At 40.3% G+C, this 25,252-nt stretch overlaps 1 protein-coding gene across 2 annotated transcripts in view; it reads right to left on the reverse strand.

Moving 5' to 3' along the window:
- negr1 (neuronal growth regulator 1) overlaps positions 1 to 25,252 on the reverse strand; it is a 167,264-nt gene that overhangs the window by 45,619 nt on the left and 96,393 nt on the right. For both annotated transcript variants that reach the window (XM_037769190.1, XM_037769189.1), the window contains exons 4-5: positions 20,179 to 20,310; positions 2,995 to 3,115 (exon numbers count right to left, since the gene is read on the reverse strand). In XM_037769190.1, the coding sequence (XP_037625118.1) occupies positions 2,995 to 3,115; positions 20,179 to 20,310 (253 nt within the window). The remainder of the gene's footprint in view (positions 1 to 2,994; positions 3,116 to 20,178; positions 20,311 to 25,252) is intronic.

A 25,252-nucleotide genomic window follows, 5' to 3' on the forward strand; every position in this document is an offset into this window, starting at 1 on the left:
TTTACTTTGGTGGACGTGATGATCTTTAACAGGCTGTAAAGATTAAAATTCACTCTATGTCGGCATATGCTGTGCATCCTGATTGTGTGATTATCGGGGATATTAAAGCTGAGTTTGTTTTCGTCAGTGTGGCTTGTGTTACAATTCCACATTTGGCGCCATAAAAACCTCCAGAGAGGAGACATGTTTCTATCTTGGCCTTGCCATAGCCCCCCCATGATCTCTAGCTTGGCTCGAGTTGCTCTAAGAGGCGCTCCGAGTTGATACACTATGTGTGACCTTATGTCCGGCAAATATCCACAAATCTGTTGTTCCCTCTCCCACGGCGACCTCCTCAAATGTTAGCTGAACATTCACTGATAATCTCGGTGGGGTGTCTCGCCTCTTCGCTAGTTCAACATCAAACTAGTCACTCCTCCCCTCTGTCATAGTGAAAGAAACCCCCACCCACCCTTGCATACGCACACATAAACACTCACCCACTCCCATTGAAGAATGAAAGCAGCGACACATCAAGAGAAAGATTCGGTTGTCAAAACTGTCACACTGCTTCCGATAGAGACAAACTGGCAGCAGCACTGCGCTGATGGTATGGCTGCATCAACACAGAGCCAAAATAAGAAGTGGCCTTCGTTTCCCATACTCTCAGAAAATGGGAAATGGAGTAGTCACAGTCAGTGTTAATGTTGTACAGACGCTACACGTGTTCTGTGCTTAAGTCCTTCTGCTAATGTCCTTTTCATGATGAGGAGTGAATGAAGAAATCACCATTCAGCCATGTAAGAAGTCACAAAAAGAACAAGTCCTTGAATTAAGTAAAGACTAGAATCATGCCAACTTGCCTCCTTAGCAATTTGAATAAATTGAATCCACCCCATAATTACAATTAGCACAGTGTGAGCTGATGATTGAAATTGTGCTCACCAGGAGTGGGTAAATGATGGGTAATGGGGGTAATTTGGTTTTTAAATTCAAGAACTGACACTTGAATCTCGCCTGATTGATGTATGTGTCGCGAATGATTTAAGCCAGTTGCCAGCAAACATTTTATTAGGATGCAAGGTGAGGACAAGGCACAAATGACTTCTGCAGGAACATTTATGTGGGCTCTCCCCGGAGGACGGACGAATGGCAGAACAAACAAACGCATTGTCTCTGGGAGAAAGCAAACAAATGAAAAACACACCTTTCCTATCACACATTCACGCTTACTTGTCCACAAACAAGTATGACCTCAGGATCAGAAATACTTTATTGATCCCCAGGGAGGAACAACTAGTAATTGTTGGCTCAGCATGGAAGATTTTAGTTTAGAGTCCAACTTTAAACAGTCTATGTTTACAAACCCTGTGAACAAATAGCAATTCGGAACAATAGTTAACATTTGTTTAACGTATATATGCTTCCAATACAGGTTTGGTGGTTTATATTTTGCATCAGGACAATTCAGATTTTGTCAACCTCAAACAAAATATGTTTCCAAGGATTGTTTAAACTTCACGACACTTATTAGATCCAGTGTGGCAAGATGTATCCACTTAATAATTACATGAGAAAAACACTTAATTTCACCTATACAAGCAACTGTATCCATTCATATTCATATTGGTGGACTAACCCTTAATATCTACTGGATGCAGCTGCATCACAGCTGCTGGAGAAGACCTCTTGCCGTTGCAATTGGTGCGCTGATGTCTACCTGACGTGTGACCGAAGCGCCTCGCTCGCGGCTACTTTTCCTTATTTCCTTATCTTTTACTTGCCGAGTCTATTTTAGCCGGAGCAGCTTGCGTCTCTGAAGTATGAAATTCACTTTTGAAGGTACATAAATGCAGATTTTCATTGACAATTGACTTAAAGGTTAAATTCGAAATTTTCAACCAGGACCCTATTTTCACATGATTTTGTGAGTAATGGGAACAACAATTTCTGAAATGGGTTCAGTATTGAGGGAGAACGCTGCAGTCACAAGCTGCGAGGGCAAGTTAGCAGTGTCAATGTAATGTTACGTTCACTAAAAGTGCTTGTTTTTGCAACGGACAGGCTCAGATTGTTATTTTAAGTGTCTGAAAACATTATGGAAAGGACCCTACGGAGTCTTACCTTTCGCTTGATCCCTTCTGTTTATTATTGTGAAATCTGAATAGCCGTATACTCTGGCCATCGAATTCAAAGACCTCGTCCGCATTGTCGAAATCCTCTAAATATTCAGCCATGACATTGAAAATCTTTTAGATAACACTAAGCTACATTTTCTGTACTTCAACACAATAAACTCCGCCCGGCTGGCACTCGAGTTTCCACCAGGGATGTATTCCACTATTCCACCGTTGTCTTCCGGCAACACGTCACTTTGCTAGATTTCAGAACGAGACTCCTCTTTGAGCGAGACTCTTTCCATAATGTCAGACACTTGTCATGGCAAAAACTAGTACTTTTAGTGGACGTAAATGACAGTGCCAGCTTGCCCCAATAGCACCACACTACAGCCCATGAGCAGCTACTGTCTACAGCACTCTCCCTCAATACTGGACCAATTTCAGAAATTGTTGTCACTATTAGTCAGTTAAACACAAAAACATTGGAAAATAGGATCCAGGTTGAAAAATACCAAAGTTACCCTTTAAAAATAAAATTTGACAATGCCTTTAATCTGTTTTTGACTTATATATGATAAAACTATTTTCTGTTGTTGAAATTTGTGAAGCAGGATAAGGAATTCTACGGTTTTCCTCTGTAAATATTTAGTTTTTAGGAAACACAGGAAACAGTAATTAAGACGAGTGAAGTGCAGTTGCAGCCGAATGAATGAATTGCAAATGTGTTTTCAAAATGTCTGTAAAATGTCAGTAAATAACTCTAAACAAAATAAAAATGAAGAGTTGCAGTGTTGTTGTTCAACCAAAACACAAAGCAGCTGCATGCAGCGGACATCTGGGGAGATGCTGCCAACAGACTTTATCAAGACAACTCATACCATCAAACTGGGCTCACCTTTTTTCACCCTTGTACCACTCGAACGTCGGAGGAGGCACAGCAGCTGCCTCACACCTTAGCAGAGCTGTGCGTCCCAGACCAACACCATGGCTTTTCATCTCATGGATAGCTGGAGCAACTGGAGGAAAACAGAGAGACGTCGGAGGGTCACACATAAAGGCAATCTGAAGGAAAAGGTTCAAGTCATAATAAGACACGAACCACTGGTGAAGGAGGGTTGTTGAACTTGAAAATGACAACCTTTGACATCTTGGTCAGTGCACATATTACATAGTGTAAACTCAACACTCAGTCTACAGAGGTGGAATGGGGAGGGAAGAGGTCATCCGTCCTCAACGTTAGAAAAAAGAAATGAATTGCACTGCATGGTGATAAATGGCTTAATGGAAGTTCAAAGACTCAATGGCACAGGCAGGTTCTGTGAATGCAAAATGAGGCTCCTTTCATGTGCTGAAATGTGGTGTAAATCTCTTTGCCAGTGTCATGAAGGCAGCTTTACATAAGGACGGTTTCTAAAGCTGCCCGGTCCTTTTGTACTTCAAATATTTACTCTGCTTATAGTAACACAGTCTTGAAAGAAATTAAATTAATGAATTGAAGTTATATAGACGTACAACAATGGCATTTTGTTGAATACGGCATGTGGTTGGACAAAAGAAATCCAGCATTCACCATTCCCATAGTCGCATAATGGGAATAAAAATGTTCCACTTGTTATAATTGTAATTATCGGCCATTGTCAGCGTAATACTGAACCCATAAACTGTGGACAAACAAAATAAAATGACCCTCTTTTAAAGATGTAGGACAAGCTGTGCTTGCTGTGAGAAGCACTGTTCCCCACAGAAGTGAATGCAAGCAGGGGTTTGTGCCCACTGGTATTATCATGGCTGGTTTCCTGCTTCTCCATTACAGTAATCAACAGAGGCAAGGAAACAGGAGAACCAATCATAATAAGGCACAGGGCTCAATCTGACATTGTGTATTGTGTTGACTTGGCTTGACTCCCCGCAGCCTGACAAATAACAAAACACAATCAGATGCACAGTCACCTGACATACAATACGAGCAAAATTACTTTGTGCCATTCACACAGATTCTGATTTTAAGCCTATGATAGATGGAAAAAGCTCACACTCTTAGGGTCAGTCCTGCAGCTCGCACTAAATTGCCCATCCATGTCTGAAAGTGAGATGCAGACTATTTATATTCCTGACAATGAGCCTTTAAGAGCGACCTGTCAGTCTGAGCTGTAGCCTGTAACCGGTGGAGGAGTTTGGCCAAGCGCCTGCAAACCTTTACTTCCAATTGCATTTGGAGATGCTCCTAACGGACGACCTCAGTGTGGACTGATACAGCTTTGGACACAACCCTGAGGTACTAACTGGCATCAAACTCCCCAAACTGCAAACAATGCCAAATTAATCCAATGAGTATCTGTATAGTCTACTGAATAAGATAGTTCTGATGTGTATTCCAGGTACAGGTACGTAACCATATGCTTCATTATAGCGCATATATTCATTTTTGTGAGATAAGACATATTGCTAACCTGTGAAAATCTGCATAGATAGATGTGGTGGGATGCAACAGATCTATACAAGGTGAAACAGATACATGTGAACATTTGCGTGTGGCGTATAATCGCGTAGTAGCGGCGCACTGAGGTGACAGGGCACTCTGTGATGATGGATGCCCTTCCACCAACCTTCTTCTGCATCCTAATGAGTACATCCGTATGTAGTGTATGTTGAGTTTCTGTCCTTGCATATGTGTGCCAATTATACAGTTATTTCCTCTCTTTTGTTGCTGGGCTGAATAATACGAAGGATTTGAGACAATGAATCAAGCGATGCACTTTTCTTGTTCATATATCACTGTGTGAAAAGCTGGATGCCATGCTGGGGGGTATTAAGTAGACCTTGACTGGATGTATGTGCTGGCTGTGTGTGCGTGTATGCCTGTATCTATAAAATACCCAAACTCAAACACTTTTCTGACTAAATCTCGCTTCAGAAAACTTCACAGCTTGCTTCAGATCTGCTATCTATTTAAATCTCAACCCGCACTAATGGTAACTGCACTATAAAGACAGCCTGCAAAAAAAAGTTACAGGTCCCGTCAGCATCTTTGCAGAAGAGCTACATGCACAACAACCTGCAGCAAAGAGGGTTACTAAAGGTTGAGATAAAGTAACATCAGAGCGTTTAGTACAAGGGTGTCAAACTCATTATAGTTCATGGGCCACATACAACCCAATTTGATCTCAAGTGGGCCGGACCAGTAAAACCATTGCATAATAACAACACCTCCAACCTTTTCCCTTTCTTTTAGTGTAAAGGGGTACAAGCACATTCGGAAAATGTTCACAATTAATGAACGATCCATTTTTTTCAAAAAAGATGATAGACAGCCATAGATGTCTCGCTGATTTCCTGGCTAAGACTAAAAACAGACAAAAATGAATTTATCTTCTCTCAGTTCTCCTTGCAAGTTCTTGTATTTCTAGCCATGATGAATCTGAAAGTGGCACTGAATATTATACTGTATTCCTTGAGCACTGAAAGGTGCTGTGAACACACCAAGCACACTGGCTTCCCGTTTACCTCTGTGAACAAAATAGGATCTAGTCCATTTTTCTTGGAAAACACGACACTTTTCTCCATTTTGACAGTGTTTTGTCATGTAGCCTGTACGTAAGCACAGTGGGATCTATAATAGCCTAACCAGCATAGGGCCTGCTACTCTTGTTAAGACAGCGCGACCCCCAGTAGGCAAATCGGAATAGCAGTGCATTTTATTGGAATTAATGACTTCTCTGCCATTTTCACACTCTGCAAAGTCATCCTGTGAGCCTGATTGGACCCGATTCTGGCTCTTGTGCCATATGTTTGACACCCCTGGTTTAGCATTTGACAAGAGATGAGCTGTACAATACTTAAAGAAAAGGAAGGGGACAAGGAGAGGAAATTGTAACAGTGCTACAGCACAGAAATATAAGCCAATAACAGGTATGACAAAATCAATGCAGTATGCCGACTGACAGAGGCTTAGTGAATCCTTGTAATCCTCCATTGGTGTCATTGTGTGGGGCCATTGATTATCTGAAGCCTCTGAAAGCGCCAGGGTGACCTGGCTGTCGCGCTGTACAGTTGCTAGGACAGTGGACATGGTGGCCATGGCAGGTGTGTCAATACTTGAAGCCTCACTCATAGAGCCACTGTCTTTTATGTTAAAACTGAGAACACAACCTGGCAAACTGTCTGTCTATATTTGCGCCTTTCATGTAGCTGTATTTCCTTTTCTTTTTTTGAAGTTGGAACATTTTGATGTGTTCCCTTTTTATTACCAACTGGATCAGCAATTTGCCAAAAAGAATACTGTGCTTTCTTCATTAGACTCAAATGATGTCCTATTTCTGGTAAACTTGGATTGCTGTCCTCTTTTAGAAGTTGGTTAAGATCCTGGCAAGCAAAAATGTACTAAAACAACAAAGGAATCAAGAAATCTTCTTTATTGTATTGAAGAAGACTTGAAACTATGGATTGAGACCATAAACTCATGTTTACAATGTTTACTGAGGTAATAAATCAAGTGAGAAGTAGGCTCATTTTCTCATAGACTTCTATACAATCAGACTTCTTTTTGAAACCAAAGGAGTCGCCCCCTGCTGGCTGTTAGAAAGAATGCAAGTTAAAGGCCCTTCTGCATTGGCTTCACTTTTCAGGCTGCCTGCTGATCCCTCCCAGTGGTGTAACCAAGGAGTGGTGACTTTGAATATAAACCCAGATTACTCCACAAAAAGGACCCAATGTCAGTACAGGCATATGGGTCATCCGTCATCATCTATCTTATCAAGGGCACCTCTCATAAAAGTTCACCAGACCATAGTTTCTATGCTGCAAATGAGCAGAATTCAAAAATACTTTGAGCCCAAGTAATTGTCCTTCTCACCACTCAAGTCATACAACTCTTGTAACATGTTGGAATAGAGAAAAATACCCCCCCACCCCCATTATTTTGTAGGTGGTCCAAAATGTTCTGCTTTTATATGCATATCAATAATATCAACTATTTCCAATTTAGATCCTGGCACTGGGATCCGTTAAGACAGATCACAGCCATAAAATCCAATCCGATAATTCCAATTTCAACATGCTGGCACGTCCTATATCATCATATATTGTGCAACACACCATCAGGATTTGGAGAGTAATGCAAAGTAGTGCACTAAAAATCATGAAGGCCCAATAATCCAGGTAATTTAGTGTGTGGAGCATGCTGTGGCGGTGCTGTAAATCATGCCTGGAGTCATGGCGACTCCACCAGATGGGGGTAAGGGGTTGGGTCCAGGAATAGCACAGGCATGGCAGAAAAAATGGGTGCTGTAAGGCCCCGGCGGGTGACAAATGGCCGGTTGTGGGTCGATCACAAACCGACTTCCATTACATCTGCATTATGCAGAGCTTGTCATCAAAACAAAGATGATGTCTCCAATTGTACATCTCTGCAACGTGCATGAATACAAGCATGTTGATGACGAATAAAAAGGTTAACCTTCTCTCCATCTAATATTAATGGACAGGGTTTGTTCACCTTAATGCACAGGGCTTCACCGAGTCGCTCGCCTTAAGCAATCCTCATGTGACTATTAATGATTAATTGGTGCGCTTCAAGACTGAATATGATTTATTTAGCTACAAACTATTGTTTGCCAAGAGAACCTAGAGAACGCAGGGTTTTTAATTAAAAGATCAATTAATAACCCTACCTCTTCAGCCAGATTTGAAAATGAGTTTTCATTGCAATTAAGAGATGGACTCATCAGTGCATGACTTATCAGCTTACACACAGAGACGCTGTTCCCCACTGCCATCTGTGGGCTTCATTGTCCTGTTTTTTTGTCGGTCAGGAATGGTTCTGCTGCCAAGATTTATTAATTAATTAAGATTTCTATTCAGAACAGCTAGGGAACATTGTGTTCCTTCTTTTTATACAATGCGAGGCATATAAATAACCGGCTTAGTGTGCGGGACTGTGTGGGTTGACAGCACCGGGGATCCAATCTATTGTCTGTGTTAAACACTAAATGGTTCAAGGTACACAAATCCTCACCTATCTTACTAAATTGACCTATGAGATGGTGGAGTTTAGAGGTAGAGGATTGATTAGTTTGGGCGATTAATCGGCGCTGATAGTTTTATAAACTATCGGCAGAACGGGTCTCCGTTAGTGGCCGAAGGCTGCGCAGCCGCTGGGACATACATCACCATTTTGCATGGAGGCTCCACACACAAAGTCAAGGCAGAAGGGGGAAAAAAAAGTTATCTCGAATATATAACGCAACACTATCAGTCCACGATACAACACAGGCAGACAGGGAGGAAAAGAAATCATTCACTGTTTCTTTCACTTGTTTACCAATTTGGCGTTCTTGCTATCCAGCCACGTAACCCATCTCCTTACCCTGGAACATTAATGGTTTGTAAGAGTGGCATTTTAAATTTAATGGTACGCTCAACAGAAGTAATCCTGGTCAATTATCAAACCACAGAACAGTGCGCAATGCTCATTGCAAATAAATAGAACATATTCCAAAGATGTAATCCAACAGATCACACTTCAGGATGTTCTCTTACTAATGATTAGATTCAGAGTGGCAATAACTGATTTATCAAAAGTGGCGTATGCAAAAGAAGCGGATATTGGCCAATTAATCGGATATCTGCTTTTTGCTGCTTCAAACTATCGTTATTATATCGGCCTTTAAAAATCAGTCGACCTCTATTGGGGTTGCTCTGATGAGAACCGTACCACAACCAGGACACATGGAAACATCATTAATGCTACAGAAGAGTTCAGTAAGTCACCAAACACACAACAAAAACATCCACGTTATAGACAGTTTGATGCAAACTAGGGCTGCACGATTAATCGATTATTAATCAAAATTTTGGCTTCCTACAATTAAGTGAACACAATCTTAATGTTTAAAATGTGTGCTCCGCTCATAGAAAACTCTGCTGCAGATCAAATCAAGTGCTTCCTAAACTAACAGCCAGCTACCAGCCATCGATCGAGATGTTTTTGTCTTGGCTTGACTTTTCGGTAACTGTCATGCCGCTTTTCGTACCCTGAGGCGGCAGCCTGTGAAGAACTTCCCTGAATGTTGCGGCTGCAGTCCGGAGTAGAGGAGTAGTATAATGTATATTTCTCTGTTATACAACATAGAGCAGACGGGCAAAATGAAAATGCACTGAATTTGGGTGAAGACAAACCATATTTAAAGTCTTATTTTGATGCAAAGATTTGTTCATTAGCAGGAATGTAGCCCAATGGGAAAGTGAAGTGAAGTACAGTATATATATATACATATATATATATGTAAATATTTTATCTCTAAAATCAATGAATAATCATGATCTCAATATTTACCAAAACAATGGCTGACAATATGATTATCATTTTGGCCCTAATCATGCAGCCGTAATGCAAGCCTGCCATGTTAAAGGCATTTGTCCTTTGTCAACGTTATAGAGTTACAATGATCAGACACAAAAAAAAAAAATTGCAGACTGAGCTAAAAGATGAAGTTGCTGTGTGTCAATCTGTTTGGAAACAGTACTAGCAGGAGCATTCATTCTGCAGAAGATCAAGATTACACTCACTTATTCATGCCCCGCATGCAGCAAGGAATCCAAATAGCAATCAAGACGAGAGCTTTGGAGAGATGTAGAGAGATGGATTTACATCCAAACAGCTCGAGGGTACTGGCTTTAACTCTACTTAGGATTGGATCAGAATCCAATTCTAGGAAGCCTTCTCTTTTGAATTGTAAGCCACAGTATTTCAATGGATACTGCAAACTGTCGACAAATGCTCTACTGAGACTCTGCGCCTGATGTTAAAATACTCCCAATAATAGATTTCGTTGAACTGTGGAATGAACATTTATTCTACCTTTGATCCACCGGTGCAATCCACCTCTGCACTGAGGCACATCTGGACACACACACGGTACATACTAATGTAAATGTTGTGTACAGCTATGCAAATGTTACACTGTATAAATATTCTTGCGGTAATAAGAAATGCTAACACTCTGCAAACATGCTCACACTCCACTAATAGTTGTTTACTTTCTTGTCATGACTTGACATTGTAATACTGAGGGGGGGTCATGAAGATGCGTCTCCTGACCACCAGTAAACAGGTTTAGCCTCTTATTTATCGGAGATGGTCATGACTCCCCTGAACAACTCTGTCAGGGGAGTGAGAGGGGCATGTTGTGGGTGTATCTAACAAGGCAGGGCTTGAATTCCAAACAGGCGCAGATGATGGGAGCTTTAGAGGAGGGAGGCTGGAGCAAACAAAAGACAAGGTGATGTAAAGAATTTGAAGTATCCACTGTTATGCCCCTGCATTTCAATTACGCCCAGGCATCTATCAATACTGTGGCTGTAATTGCCTAAAGCATTTCTAATGTGCATCCTCGTAATTAATTAAAAATGATCACAGTTTTGTTGGCAAATTACTGTACGCAGGAGAGAAGGTGAGGTGCTCTTCTTTTTATAAATACGGCCATGGTGGATATGTGAGAAGAATTCACAGCTGCAGGGCACTGGAGGAGGAAGGAGGCGTACAAATGGCTGGCAAACTCGGAAGCATACAGGGCACAGCCTCACTCTTGCAAAGCAAGTGAAACCTAGCCATGAAGGAAAAACAAGTGATGTTGAAGAGGGAGAGACACCTGACACCTACATCGATATAGGAAATTAATACAGACTCTCCTTGCAAACAGTATGAGAAAAACAAAGTTGAATGTCAGAGGTACCCCAATTAAACTTCCAGATGAGTGCTAAAGACCATGCTTTGAATATTTTATTCTAACTTTATCTGGCTGTTACATAACCAGTGGCTTCATATAAAAAAAACTAGGGCTGTCAAAGTTAACACGATAATAACGCGTTAACACAAAATTGTTTTAACGCCACTAATTTCTTTAATGTATTGACGCAATCGATCTTTCAGAGGTTGTTGCGAGCTCAGTTTTAAAGCTAGAGTGAAGATACTGGCATCATATGAAACTAGACTAGCTTGTCGTGAAGGAGGTTAAATAACGCTCCAAACTTGCGCAAAATTTTGGCGAGGAAAAACTGTCATGGCCATTTTCAAAGGGGTCCCTTGACCTCTGACCTCAAGATAAGTGAATGAAAATGGGTTCTGTGGGTACCCACGAGTCTCCCCTTTACAGACATGCCCACTTTATGATAATCACATGCAGTTTGGGGCAAGTCATAGTGAAGTCAGCACACTGACAGCTGTTGTTGCCTGTTGAGCTTGAGTTTGTTATGATTTAAGCATATTTTTTATGCTAAATATAGTATCTGTGAGGGTCTCTGGACAATATTTGTCATTGTTTTGTGTTATTAATTGATTTCCCATAATAAATTTATACATACATTTGCATAAAGCCAGCATATTTGCCCACTCCCATGTTGATAAGAGTATTAAATACTTGACAAATCTCCTTTTAATGTATATTTGAACAGATAAAAAAATTATTCATTTGCAATTAATCACAATTAATCATGGACAATCATGTGATTAATCGTGATATATTTAATCAAGCCCTAAGTGTAACTTTTTCTGGCTGTTACATAACCAGTGGCTTCATATAAAAAACATTTTACATCAGCATGAATAAAAAAGAGACAGATATCCCCCCCAAAAGGCCAGGGTCTCTTCCTACTCTGCATCAATAATTCAAACATCTGTGATGCCAAAATGTCTTCAACTGTTCTTCTTTACACATTTATTTCCTGCAAATTGACTTGTGGCAGCTTTGTGATTATTACATGGACGAGACGATCAGAACATCTGGCGCGGTTACAGGCAGCTTTAGTCGGAGCATCTGAAACAGTGACGAGCAAATAAAATGTAGCACAGCAAGACAAGTTGGTCGTCTGCGTGCTTTCCACGTGCCACTAAAGTTTGAGCAAACTGTCAAATCCCATCTTGCAACATGATGCTCAAACTCTGTAGTGTCGCTCATTAAATAAGGAGTGAGAGCTCTCTCTTGTCTAAACCACAAAGGAAGGTCAGACACCTTTTGGTTTCCCAGTTTGAAAAGGAAACATCATTGTTTTATCTGTATGTAGTTAGTAATGGATGCCTTCATTCTACAACAAGGTGGCTTCATTAATTAATCAAACGCTGGCTTTTTATCTCAGGCGGAGGTTTTCCACGGTTGTCTCCTCCTCATTCATCCCTCCGACTCAGCCACCTAGATGTGATATTTATGCCTTTGAGTCACACTGTGCAGCGAGAATTTCAGCCAATAACGGCACCCACCCGCAGTGAAGATGAATATGTAAATCTGAAAAGTAGGTCAGAGATCAGATTTCATCAGGTAAAATCACTGCGGAAATATCCTTTCGCCAAGTGGGGCTTTTCAGCCAATCTGATTCCAGCATCACCCTCTGGATAACTGCCATGTTTCAGGTTTAGCTCATAAAAGTATTCGGCCGTCATTCATTCATCACTGGATGTATAAAGACGGGAGGACAAAAGGCTGGCCAGTCATTTAATTAATGCTGCTGATCAATGTTGAGCCTTAGTGAAATTCCAACAGAGGTTACATGTGCTGGACTTAACGCTTGGAAGAAGCTGCACAATGACAACGCCTCAAACCTTACAGCCTCAAACTCATCATATCATAGAAAGCCAAATGGCAGGCTTAGTGTTATGGACTGCCTGGTGTTATTAAAACCCCAAACATGCTAGAGCTTAAATTTGTTTTCATTACTCTGGTTTGCTTATTTTAATTAGTGGCCTTAATCTGCAGTTAGCCCAGAGGTCAGCTATACTGCTACAGTAGCTGGAAAAAAAGGAACTGTTTTGAAAGCAGAGAGAAATTGTTTGGACGTGTATTTAATTAAACTGTTGTTTAACCCATGAAGTGTCAGCGACACTCACTCTTATGCTGTCTCATTAGAACGATAAAAGAGAAATAGTGCAGGAGTGACTGATTGATGTTTCTTAATTTAATTTGACTGCTATTACAGTTTTTTTCTCAATTGCTTTGGCACAATTCTCAAATGATAATGAATATTTTCAAAACAACACGTGCACACCTTCAAACCACCGGGAACTTGTTCACAATGGCTTTTAATTGTTCCTTCTTTTAAACTAATTGCAAATGTTTTGGCACATTTATGCAAATGTTAATACAATTGTCTACAATTTGCACAATTACCAATTTAATACATCCCACTGATCAAAACTGATCATGTTGCTTCACAGTGCAGGCTGTTTCTCAGACACCGTTTATAGCTATACCTACGAAAGTAATGCACTGTAATTCGTATACATCCCATAAATCAAAGTTGTATTTATTCCACGTAATCGTGAACCAGGAGGTATAAAGAGCGACAAACGCCACATACGGAGGGGATCTGGGCGGATGGATGGGTCAAAAATACCAGACTTTGGCGTGAAACCAGAAGTCAACATTGATTGATTTGTCACGTAACTTCCATTCTAGTAGTGTTGTTGCCTAAACCTAATCAAGATTTTTCTTGTGAAGACAGAAGTTTATTTTGAAAAGACTGTATGCATGTAACAAGTAGAATTGAAACGTGTTGCTGGACATTCGTAGGAAAACGTACAAAAAATGAGGAATGATTTTGTACGATACCATATGAACTATTGTATGAGGATATGTTGCTCGGTGTAATTTTGGTACTCTCCAAAGCATGTATGACTTATTTCGTTGTGTAAGTCATCACATGCACAATAGTCAGACACATACACCCCGAATAGCATTACAGTATTATGGATTTGTTTGTAACGTCCGCTAAATTGGTAAATAGCCTGTCAGGTGAAACTTGAACTTCACTAACGAATGGGGAGTGTCTCACATCTTACATCAACCGATCACACATTCTGTCAAGTTAGCTGACGGGCGCTATTCATGAGTATGGATTTTGCCAAACATATTTATTGAGCTTGACCACAACAGAATCAATTTCTGACCATGGAGGAACCCCGCCAGGTGAATAATGAACAGGCTGCTCGAAGAAGAGGAAGAGGAGTAAGGATCCTTGGTGGTGTTGTGAGGGGAAGACGGCAGAATAGAGGCAGAGGCAGAAAAGTACAAACACATAGAGCTCTCCCAGATGAAATACGGGCCACCTAATTAACCATGGCCTGGTGTGACCCACGGAAGAGGCTGGTCGCAGAGTGCAGCTTAATGTAAACCGTGCTACAGTGTCTTCAATTATCCAAACTTTTTGCAGCGAAAACAAGCATGTACTTGGTCAATACTTGAATTATTCATGTTACAGTATTCCAGTTATAGCAGTACAGTAGAATTAGAGTAAAAAATACAATAGAATTATGTAAAGTCGGAATAAAAGTCAATGCATGTCTGAACCTCTAAGAAATACATGAGACGTACAGCATTACAGTGCAGTACACATACAGGAATATCATCTATTTGTGAATTCTTATGTGTAGGACTGGACAGCTACTTTCTGCTGGCGGCAGAAGAGCAGTTTTTATACCTCGACAAGAGCAAGAGATCTGCTACATGGTGGTAGCGAATAATGCTATTACATCGAGAGAGAGATGCAACCTTAGAGGACAATGGTGTCTTTCGAAATATCAACCCTGTCAGCATCTCTACAATAGATTGAAGTGTTGAAAAGACGTCAGATGACCATGAAACAGCTCTGCAATGTACCGCATGACAAAAACTGTGATGGAGCTGTGGTATGAGTATGTACAGGTGGTGTGCACTACACCTAGTATATTGTACAGAGTTATGGGTTTTCCTTCATTATGGTCTGTGAAGTTATAGTATATACACTAGCTGTATATGAAGTTACAGTATAATTGTATTAAAGAGATCAACCTGGCCAAAGACAGGAGACCTGGCTGAAATGTTACAGGCCACCGAGCCACGGTGGATGTCCCAGGCCAACGCGGGGGCATTATCACTATGTGTACAGCAGTATCTGAGAATTCTGTAACAGTATGAGTACATACACCGATCAGCCATAACATTAAGACCACTGACAGGTGAAGAGAATAACATTGATTATCTCGTTACAATGGCATTTGGCAGTGGGCGGGATATATTAGACAGCAAGTGAACATTTTGAACTTTGAACTTTGTGTTGGAAGCAGAAAAAAATGGGCAAGCGTAAGGATGTGAGCGATTTTGACAAGGGCCAAATTGTGATGGCTAGAGGACTGGGTCAGAGCATCTCCAAAACTGTAGCTCTTTTGGGATGTTCCCGGTCTGCTGTGGTCAGGACCTACCAGAAGTGGTCCAAGACCCAAGGCTCATTAATGCACGTGAGGAGCAAAGGCTGGCCCGTGTTGTCCGATCCAATAGAAGAGCTACTGTAGCTCAAATTGCTGAAAAAGTTAATGCTGGTTCCGATAGAAAGATGTCAGAACACAGTGCGTCACAGTTTGTTGCGTATGGGGCTGCGTAGCCGCAGGGTGCCCATGCTGTCCTGGCGCATAAAACACCCTTTTGGAAACCCTCTACAGAGACCTTATCCCTGAGAATGAGAGAGGGTTTTGCTTTTGTAATTGTGTGGGATAATATAAAGCTTCCACCACGCAAATGTCATCAGGAAATGGTTCGCTGGTGGTGTTCCTTCCACCATGTTCTCCATTCCTGAATCCAATTGTAGAATGTCATTTATTTCTGCATGGAGGTGGAAGGTGTACGATCATCGGTCTGAAGACAAATTGTCTTTGATTGCTGCGATGGATGCTGCTTGTGATGGCAGCACAGCAGAACATTGCAGGGGATGGATGCGGAATGCAGGAAGTTTTTTCCCCCGTTGCATTGCAAGGGAAAATATCAGGTGTGGTGTCAATGAAATCTGTGGCCAGACAGAAGCGACAGGACATCCAGCGAGGTGGAGTCTTTTGTGTAGCACTCCAGCTTTACTGTGTTACAGTGTTAGGCTATACATTCTTTTGCTTTTATTTGAATTGATGTATTTTTGTATTATATTGTGCTGTGTAAGTTTTCTGTTTACTGAGGTGCAAGACAGTTACTTTCCGTAAATAAATATCCATTGAAGTGCAATGTGTAATGAAAAACCTCATCAAAATAGCATTCAGTGTCAATGAAAAAACTAGGACAATACTGAAAGGTGGATAAAAGGAACATTTCCAGCGTCCACTGCTGTACTGACAAAACATCTAAACGTTAAGAAACTCTGTAGTGCTGTGCTGCACTGTTTCGACAAATGCACCTAGAGCTTTGAGAACGTTAACGCTGTTTCAACAAAAGAGCCAAAACGATTGAGAAAAAACTGTAACAAGAAGGATACTCTGAGAGGATCACTTCTGATACTCTGATGGGGTCAATGCACACCATCATAGCCTGTTACATAATTTAACAATAAGAACATCCAATGAAACCTGAATATTTGTATGAAAGCAAGATGAATAGTCCCGTTTTCTATCATCATTCTGACTTAAAGTCCCAGTGAAATGGAAGTTAGAGCATCTTTAGCTTCTGTACTGTGAGTAATCCCAAGTGAAACAGAATATTTAGGCAGTGTACAGTTACAAGAGGGATTTAAATCAAATCCTTTGCATTTGATTGGACCGCTAAAAAGTGGGCGGGCTTGGAATGTAGTGCGATATGGCGCTACAGAGAATGTCGTTTCTTTGTCGTTTCTTTTGTCTATTGGTTGAAATTGGTACTAGTTAATGTAAGTATGCGTCATATTTAGTTTTACAGGAAGAAAAGATGATTGCATTTTAATATAAAAGAAGAAATTGATTTTTATGTATTGTTAAATAGGTGCACAATGTGATGTGATGTGATCTAAAAGGGTTAAAAAGGCATTTTTCCCATTTCATCTCAACTTCAAAAAAGCTTGTTTGCCTAAAAATCTTTCAGATGGCACATTTCATCACGTTGTTGACTGACAAGAGAGTAAAACTGACAGAATGTCCCAGGAGAACCTTTATGAAGTTCAGTGGCTGATTTTATCAGCCGAGGAAAACAGCTGCATGAGCATGCGCCCATACACTGTAATATTTTTTTTTAATAACGCTCATTTCTTGCTTCTTGCTATGTAATCATGCTCTCTTGTTTGAGTTTCTGTGTCAGCTAACGTCTTTATCTTAATTCAGTATTTGGCACACTGAGCCCTCATCAATACCCCACGCTCCTGGGCGCTTGCTGAATATAGCTTGATGTGTGACAGTAAAGCATGAATGATACAGTGGATTGGGATACGGTCCAAATGCTCCTCTTTTTCCTTCACTCGAGGAGAATTGCACCGGGGTGGAGAGGAGGCAGTGAAGAGTGGCCACCAGCTGGCTCAGCCTCTGCCTGCTGTGGCCATATCAGCCGCTCCAGTGGACAACTTTAATTCATTTATTCTGTCCCTTATCTTTGTAAATGAGCACATGATGTCACAAGTCTCCATGCAGGAGGGACGAGGCACCTTTCATGAAAAATACAAGCATAAACAAAACATATTTACAAAATGTTTTAAGAGCTGAAACACTGACTATTTAAAGCTACATGACATAAGGTAGTGAAGTTTTCAAACAGCTACGTCTCGCTGCCATTTGAAGGTTTAGACAACCAAAGTTGCTTTGTGCTGCTTTAATGTTAGCGACATGTTTTGTTTATTCAGGTCTCATAGTTGCGCAGCACTCCGAATGCTAAACAGCCACAATAAAACACAGGACCTTTCATGCGTGAGTTGCTTGTGAGGACAGAAAAGTCTGACTATGGAGTTACATGTTAGCCATAGCTCAAACAGGACGTCGAGAATTATGAAACATTTATGAATTAGGTGGGAGGGAGCTCTGGCTTTTACACTTTGAGGAGACACGGACAGCTACATTAATTACTGCAGACAGCTTTTGAATAAAGTCTTGTCAGAAAGACATGGTATATGTGAGAACTGTTACAAAAAGAGATTTCATGTTCACTGGAGCTACCTTTCAAGACAGCCTGATTAATCACGTACAGAATCTCCATCATTAATGATAATGATTTACATGATACTTTATGGGTTATGATATTTCTCCCATCCCTCAGGTTCATGAAATCCTTTTAAAACTAGGGCTGGACAATATATTGATTTTTTAATCATCATCACAATGTTAACTTTGTTAACTGTGATATTGCACTCAGGGATTTGAGGTAGTTGAAAGAGAGTATCAGTAGAAAATGGCACTTTAAAATCTTTTCTTTGTATTATTATTGATGCCTTTTGCATTCAGTTCAATATTCAATTTGTTCAATAAAAGAAAGTTGGAAATGATTGCCTTTTTGTTTCAATTCAACAAGCAAGTAGTTGCATTTTTTCTGACTGCAGCAGAAAGGCAGAACTGCACTTTAATATCTGTTTATTTATCGCAAGTAATATAGTTATCGCAATATTCAACAACGTCATCGCATATTGCATATTTTCCTCATTTCGTACAGCCCTATTTAAAACCCATCGCATTACTTCAAAAATATATAATCATAGATCTTGCAACAGGCTGTTTTGTTCCTTAAAAGAAGCACTTTGGAGATAATGGTTTTCAATGGACATTGACTCTTACTGCTAAGTGTCACTTCAGTGTATTCACTCAGGATCCTGCTGCTGCTTTTGACAAAAGTAGTCCCCAAAATTGTCTATATTTTATACATTATAATCCCTAGCATTTCCAAGAAAGGCCTGTGATGTGTTACAATTAGACTGGGCGAGATAGAGAACCTCAATTTTTCAGTCCACAAGGCAGAAGTAATGTGAGAGTTTATAGCCTATACAGTTATTCCTTTGTAAAAGAGACATTTTTCTGCGACTGAATCCTAAGGATTATGTAAAATATCATATTAAACAGGCATCATTAACTGTTTTCATAAGCCAATTTAAAACATAGCATTGAAAGTTATTAAAAAGAGTCTACAAAAGATATCTGGACAATTGTCCTCTGTGGTACACGCCAATAATAAAGAATGAGTAACTGGTCAATGACAGGAACAGCTCTGTAGCTCTGTCAGCTTTAGATAACTCTGGGCAGCGTCTGCCTTAACACTTGACGAACTACAGCATACTCCCACCCAAAGTATCGCTCCGATGCTCAAGCTGTGGCGACTTTGCCTGACAGCGAAGGAAAGTCTTCCTAATCAATTCGCTCAGTTTGGATACTAAGCCCACATAACCCCCGCTGCCTCGCTTTAAAATACGGCGTCTGACTATGACATGCCTTATCAATCACTGTGAATATCTCCTTTGTTCTGCAGCATAAAGGCACTCCCACTTTGTCAAAGCACTTTTCATCCTTGAACCCGTGTCTCAGTAGAGCTATAAATAACCGGTATCTAAAACTCCACTCAGACCGAGCTCATTAGAGCCCAGGCATTACGCAGAAATAATGGCCACAAGACTTGGTTTAAAACAAAGCCAGAATAAAGCTGTATTAACTCAAGAGAGGTGGAAATACAGTGAAAGCATTATTGGATTTAAAGTAAAAAAAAAAAAAGAGTTAAATCGTCAATACTGTGTATGAAATATAATATATTTCCTAAAACTTGCATGATTAGCTTCCAGGATATGACTCAGTAACTGGGCCAGGAGCGGCGTTTTTTCTTTCCCCTCCCTCTGTCTGATAAGCTTTGCCAAAAGTGAGATTTAGCACAGGGCATCTCTGCAGAAACCTCCATGAATAACAGCAAAGTAAAGGAGCACTTTAAAAAGGAGAGGGAATGGCAATAATTGTCAAGCACCCATTCCTGCTCAAACTTACGAGTGGTGATTTCCATGTGACCACGACGGCTAAAGCCCAGTATCATTCATTAATGCCCTGGCTCCTCATTACTGTCTCCTCACTCTTTTGAAAGACTCATTACCTGCATAATGGAATAGTGCTTAGAACAGTCAGACCTTTTCCTTAGTGTGAATTAATCACCTACATGCGCAGACAAAAAGGGAATTCTCACATTAAATATTAAGAAACTTCGAGCTCGAGTCGTCTACTTTTTCAAACTTCCAGAAGGTGTACTTTCTTGAAGTGCACCGTCAGGGACATGACACCGGTATCATTGAAGGCTGCCCCGGTGTCTTTCATGTGTCTGCAAGGCCAGTGTGTGAAAAAAAAGGGAAGCAAGGAAGAAGAAAGAGATATACTTACAGTTGACTGTGACTTTTACTGTTTTGGTGTCAGGAGAGGCGATGTCATTTAGAGCGCTGCATTCGTAGTCTCCAGCCTGGTCCCTTGTGATGCCGGTGATGTTAAGATATTCGCCACTGTCATACTTCCTGGCTGGAAATAGAAAAATGGAGGCAAAGTACTTACACTGTGTCTACAATGAATACAAACACAGCACAAACAAACACCCACATTCAGTATATGTGTGTGTATATAGCTTTTCTGTAGCCTGTGGCCTTTCAAGTTTGAGTAGAAGACTCAATGCGATTAGGAATTGTACTGAACTCCTGATTACCTCCAGTGCATTTTGAAACAGCAGAGGATTAGCAGTGCATTAATCCATTCATATTGATATGGTGGCAGGAAATGAAATAATGGTGTATTCCCAGTCATCCACTCATCATTAGCTCAACTCCACACCATGCAGTTAGAGCTGCTTCCTAGAAGACAGACAGATTCGATGGCTCGATGCACATGTCAGTGCTTTATAGTTAGCCAACGGTGCCAAAGGCGGTAGCAGCAAAGCACCATGACTGGCATATTAGCTGGAGGGAGAGCACATCCACACAAACATGTCCACTCCAATCAACAACAAAACATGCTATAGTAGAATACTGTAGTAAGATACTGAAACTGAAAATATGATAATTGGAAAGAAGCAATAATGAGATACAGTACGGTGTCCACAGCTCAGACAGAATAATCAGGCCGCAATATATAAGGGAAAGTAAAGTCTTGGACAGCCAATAAGTCACATGCAGTTAGTATAGATACATAGATAGATACTCTGTCTTTCAGATGTTGTAACTTAGTCTTAAAGCTGAAGATACTGGTATCACATGGAACTAGAAAAACCTAAGGAATTGATTGGTTAAGACCATATCATGTTAGCTTGATGGGAAAAACGCTAATTGACGCTTCAAAGTTACACTAAATTCTGGCGAGGAAAAAATGGCATGGCCATTTTAAAAGGGGTCCCTTGACCTCTGACCTCAAGATATGTGAATGAAAACTCTGAGATGAACATAGTGAAAACTGGATCTTATTAGATAAAACAGATGTTGCAAACTGAATAGTTGAAAAAAGGTAATAAATCGTAATATATCTTATAGCATTACTCTTATTTGCATATCCCAAAATGTTTAAAAAGGCAATAAGAACGTATCATGACTTAAGTATCGTGACTTAAGTATCGTGATAATGTGGTATCGTGGGGCCTCTGGTGATTCCCTACCTACAAGTTTCATCACGATATGATATATTGATTCTTTAGACAACGATACGATATTTGCTGATACCACAAAGTCTGTCACGATACAATTTCGATTTGATTCAAATCAGGGGGCCTGCGATCGATATGAGATAATATCATATGTCCATTTAACGCTATCAGTTACATTTATATGAACTCACAAAAAGCAACTTAAATATCATTTGACAATTTGGGAACGAGGGACCGGTGACACAGAAATGCCGGGGGAATTTCAAAATAAAGGTGTATCTTAAAGATGATGATATGTATGATATAATAATAGATAGATAGATAGATAGATAGATAGATAGAAAACATAGATAGAAAAGATGGATAGGCGGATAGATAGATATGAAATTGGGAATACTAATAATGAAACCAATTTGACTGGGTGTGCTTGTATAATAAATGGTTATAGGATCTCAGCAGGCAGCACTGCGTGTGTGTATTATAGAGATTGTGGCAGATTCTACCCTGACCAGAATTAATTTCCAACCCAGTGGTGCTCAGTGTGAAATCTATTTATATACAACTTTTCAGGGTGGTAATGGTGGTTTCGGATGGGAGATGTGTGGAGGCATGGGGATCAAACCGAGTGCACAATCAAGCAAAACCGAGCTCAACATACTGTTCAGATAGCAGCTGAGACCCGACACTGACTCAGCAATATCTCATAAAACAGGAGCCAGAATCAAGACAATCCATGCTTCAGGAGTAGAAATACTGCCACTCTCCCCTGAAAGTGAGCTGAATTCTTATATATTGTCACTTCCTTATTCTGGTGGCTTTTTATCTACTAGCTACTATGTCATAAAAACTTGAAACTGAAGGCATTGTCGATAATGAGCTTTCCTGTCTCTTCTCGCACAACAATGGAGTCCAAGAGTCTTGGCAAAGATATTGGTGGCTACACAAACAACAGCAAAGGAAAGAAAAATGTTGATCCATAAACAAGCACCGGATGTCTCTGAAAAACAGAAGCGTTAATATGCCAAGAGAGCACAAGGACGGGAAAATAACACAAAAGGCTCTATTTTTGTGGCGGTGCACGGCTCAGGGCTGGGCTTTGCACCAGTGAAGAAACATTTTTTGTTTTTTTCGTTTTTTTAAAACTTAATCCCACTGATGTCCCGCTGCTGTACAGAATGTGTCACTATAGCAGTCAAATGGTGCAGTGCAAGTTTGACGTTAATTACTGTAGGTTAACATGGTGCAACTCACCGTCATTCTCTACCTCGTGTCTCTGGCTTTTTGTGAATGATATGCCAGGAAATTTGACTTAGGTATATTTTTTTCTCAAGCAGGAAATAAGTAAGAGAGCACTGGGTTGAGATATACAGCATGTTGCTGTCAAGAACAAGCATCAGCTCTAAAGTGCTGTACTTGACCGTACTTAATGGACAGTTTTTCAGCACTAAATCTAATCCCAAAGAAATGAATACACTGAAATAAAATTCAACTTAAACAGTTGTGAATTGTTCTTCCTGTAGCTTCAGTGCAAGTCATTGCCTGTGCGGTAGCCTTGCAGACCCATTTGGCCTCGGTAATATTCCTAGCATTATAGCTATGACAGATGCAGAGGGACTGGATATCATCTGTTTCACTGAATAAGTAGGTCTCCTGCTATACTAGTCCACAGCCAAAGCCAGCACCTCTCCTCCTGATAAAAGACATCACATCCCCCCCTAAAAGCTGTGTGGAAGAATCGTTTTTGAAGGACAGAAAAGCATATGTTTGTGTTACCAGCCAGCTGTCTTTATTGCAACAATGCTGCTTAGAAAATAATACTGTTTAATTGTAATGCAATCGCATTTGTGTTTGTGACAAGGAAATCTCTTTTGGTTAAGTTATGCTGTGGAATGAAATCTTTGTTTAAAATGAACAGATACAGTATTGTTGAATCAAGATGAAATGGTCTTATTCACCATCTGTTATTTAACTGCTGATTTGACCTAATTTCAGCACCAAGCGTTGTCCACATTATGACCTACTGTATTAAAAAGCCTTCAGAATAGCAACGGTTTGCTCTCCACATGGTTGATTGATAATTAAAGTAGTTTCCATTGAGATTTGAATTGTCCGTATATTTACATCTCTACAGCAGACATCTGTACCAACATCATCAGTATAAATATACTTGAACATTATGTTGCAGGCAGACGGGAGTGAAGTTCAGATTACAACTGGGCGGGACAAATCATTTCGAGGGAAAACAAGCATCATTTAGTCATGAGTAGCGCTGGGAATCACAGAGTAACTCACGATACTGTCACAATACGTTGTCCACGATAACGATGGTATCACTATACAGCCTTTTTGCAATACTTGATACATTGCAAGACAATCATCTGTGATACATCATGATATGTGTGTAACTGAAGAAGAAAAAAATACCCCTAAAAGGCAAAAAAGCAGGAACTATGTATTTATTCACTGCATTATAGTGACAGTTTCAACAACTGAGATGAAACAATGTACAAAAAAGTGTATAGTGTCTTAGCTTAGTGCCTTTTTAATACATACCATAACATCATTCTAATGTAAAATAACCATAAACTGGAAGAACAGTTCTGGGTTTAAAATGTTTAAAGGAACGATACATCTATGCATAAATAAAATCTTCCTAATCTAAATTGACAAACATTTCCTTCAAACAACTGTATGTATTCAAGTTTCTCACCTAAAACTACATTTTACAAGATTACATTTAAACACATCGTGCTATTGTCATAATTTACCTTCACCCGATACTCATTTATTTGAGTTAATAGAGCTTGAACCCATCATCATTTAACTGAATTCAACCTCTGGACCGTCACTGTGAAAATACAAACTGTAGTAATGTGTTGTTTATGTGACATAGAGTTGGACAGTCCTCAACCAATGAGGTTCTGGGTTTGAAGCAGCCACTCGACGTCCGTGCTAAAGACGCTGCCATAGCTAATTAGTTTCTTTTCAGCCATCCCAACAAGGCCGTTTAGAGCGCCTGAATGTATTAATAAAAAAATTGTGTGAAATATTGCAAGATGAAGTAATACAATATATTGCAGTATCAATATTTTGTCCCACCTCTAGTCATTAGTGGCTGATACCAGGCATGATTCCCTCAAATATCCAACTGTTTCATAGCTGTGCTTTCCATCTGTAGCCACAAAATTACCACAATTCATTACCCTGGCCATGTGTATCTACCACGTCGTGTTAATGTGTGTTTAATTATGCACCAATGATTCATAGAAAGATAGCAGGATGCGTACATGTACAGTAGATGGTATGTGTGTCAGAGGGACACTCCGGTCCACTGAACATGACAAAGCAAAAAATCAGATATATTCATTTTAATGAATGTCTACATATTGCAAACACAGCTTTTATGGATTTGTGAGAACCATTAGTGGTTCCACTGTGTCTAGAGCTTGTTTACTGCACACAGTGATCAATGCAACAAATCACAGAACCTACACAGCAGGGTTATGTCTGTTGCTCTTGTCTTTTATTGTGCAGCACTTTGTGACGACTGCTCTAGACTGCCGCAATATAAATGCACTTTATTTGCCCAGTTATGGATTACAAAAAGAACTACAGACTTTATGTCTCAGTGCCCTGTGTGTACCCCCTCCCTCCCACCAAGTAGTTAACATGGTTGACCTATACCCTGCCCTCAGTGCACAGATCCAGTGCATTGCACTGTAATGGGGAATTATGATACGCAGGATGTGGAAATCCACTGTGTGCACTTGTGTCTTTTACTAGGGCAATGAAATCAAAAGCAGTGACCCATGAGGCCAAGTATGCCTGATGCTT

Source organism: Sebastes umbrosus, chromosome 5, assembly GCF_015220745.1.
Source record: "Sebastes umbrosus isolate fSebUmb1 chromosome 5, fSebUmb1.pri, whole genome shotgun sequence".
In the NCBI taxonomy this organism is placed as follows: Eukaryota; Metazoa; Chordata; class Actinopteri; order Perciformes; family Sebastidae; genus Sebastes; species Sebastes umbrosus.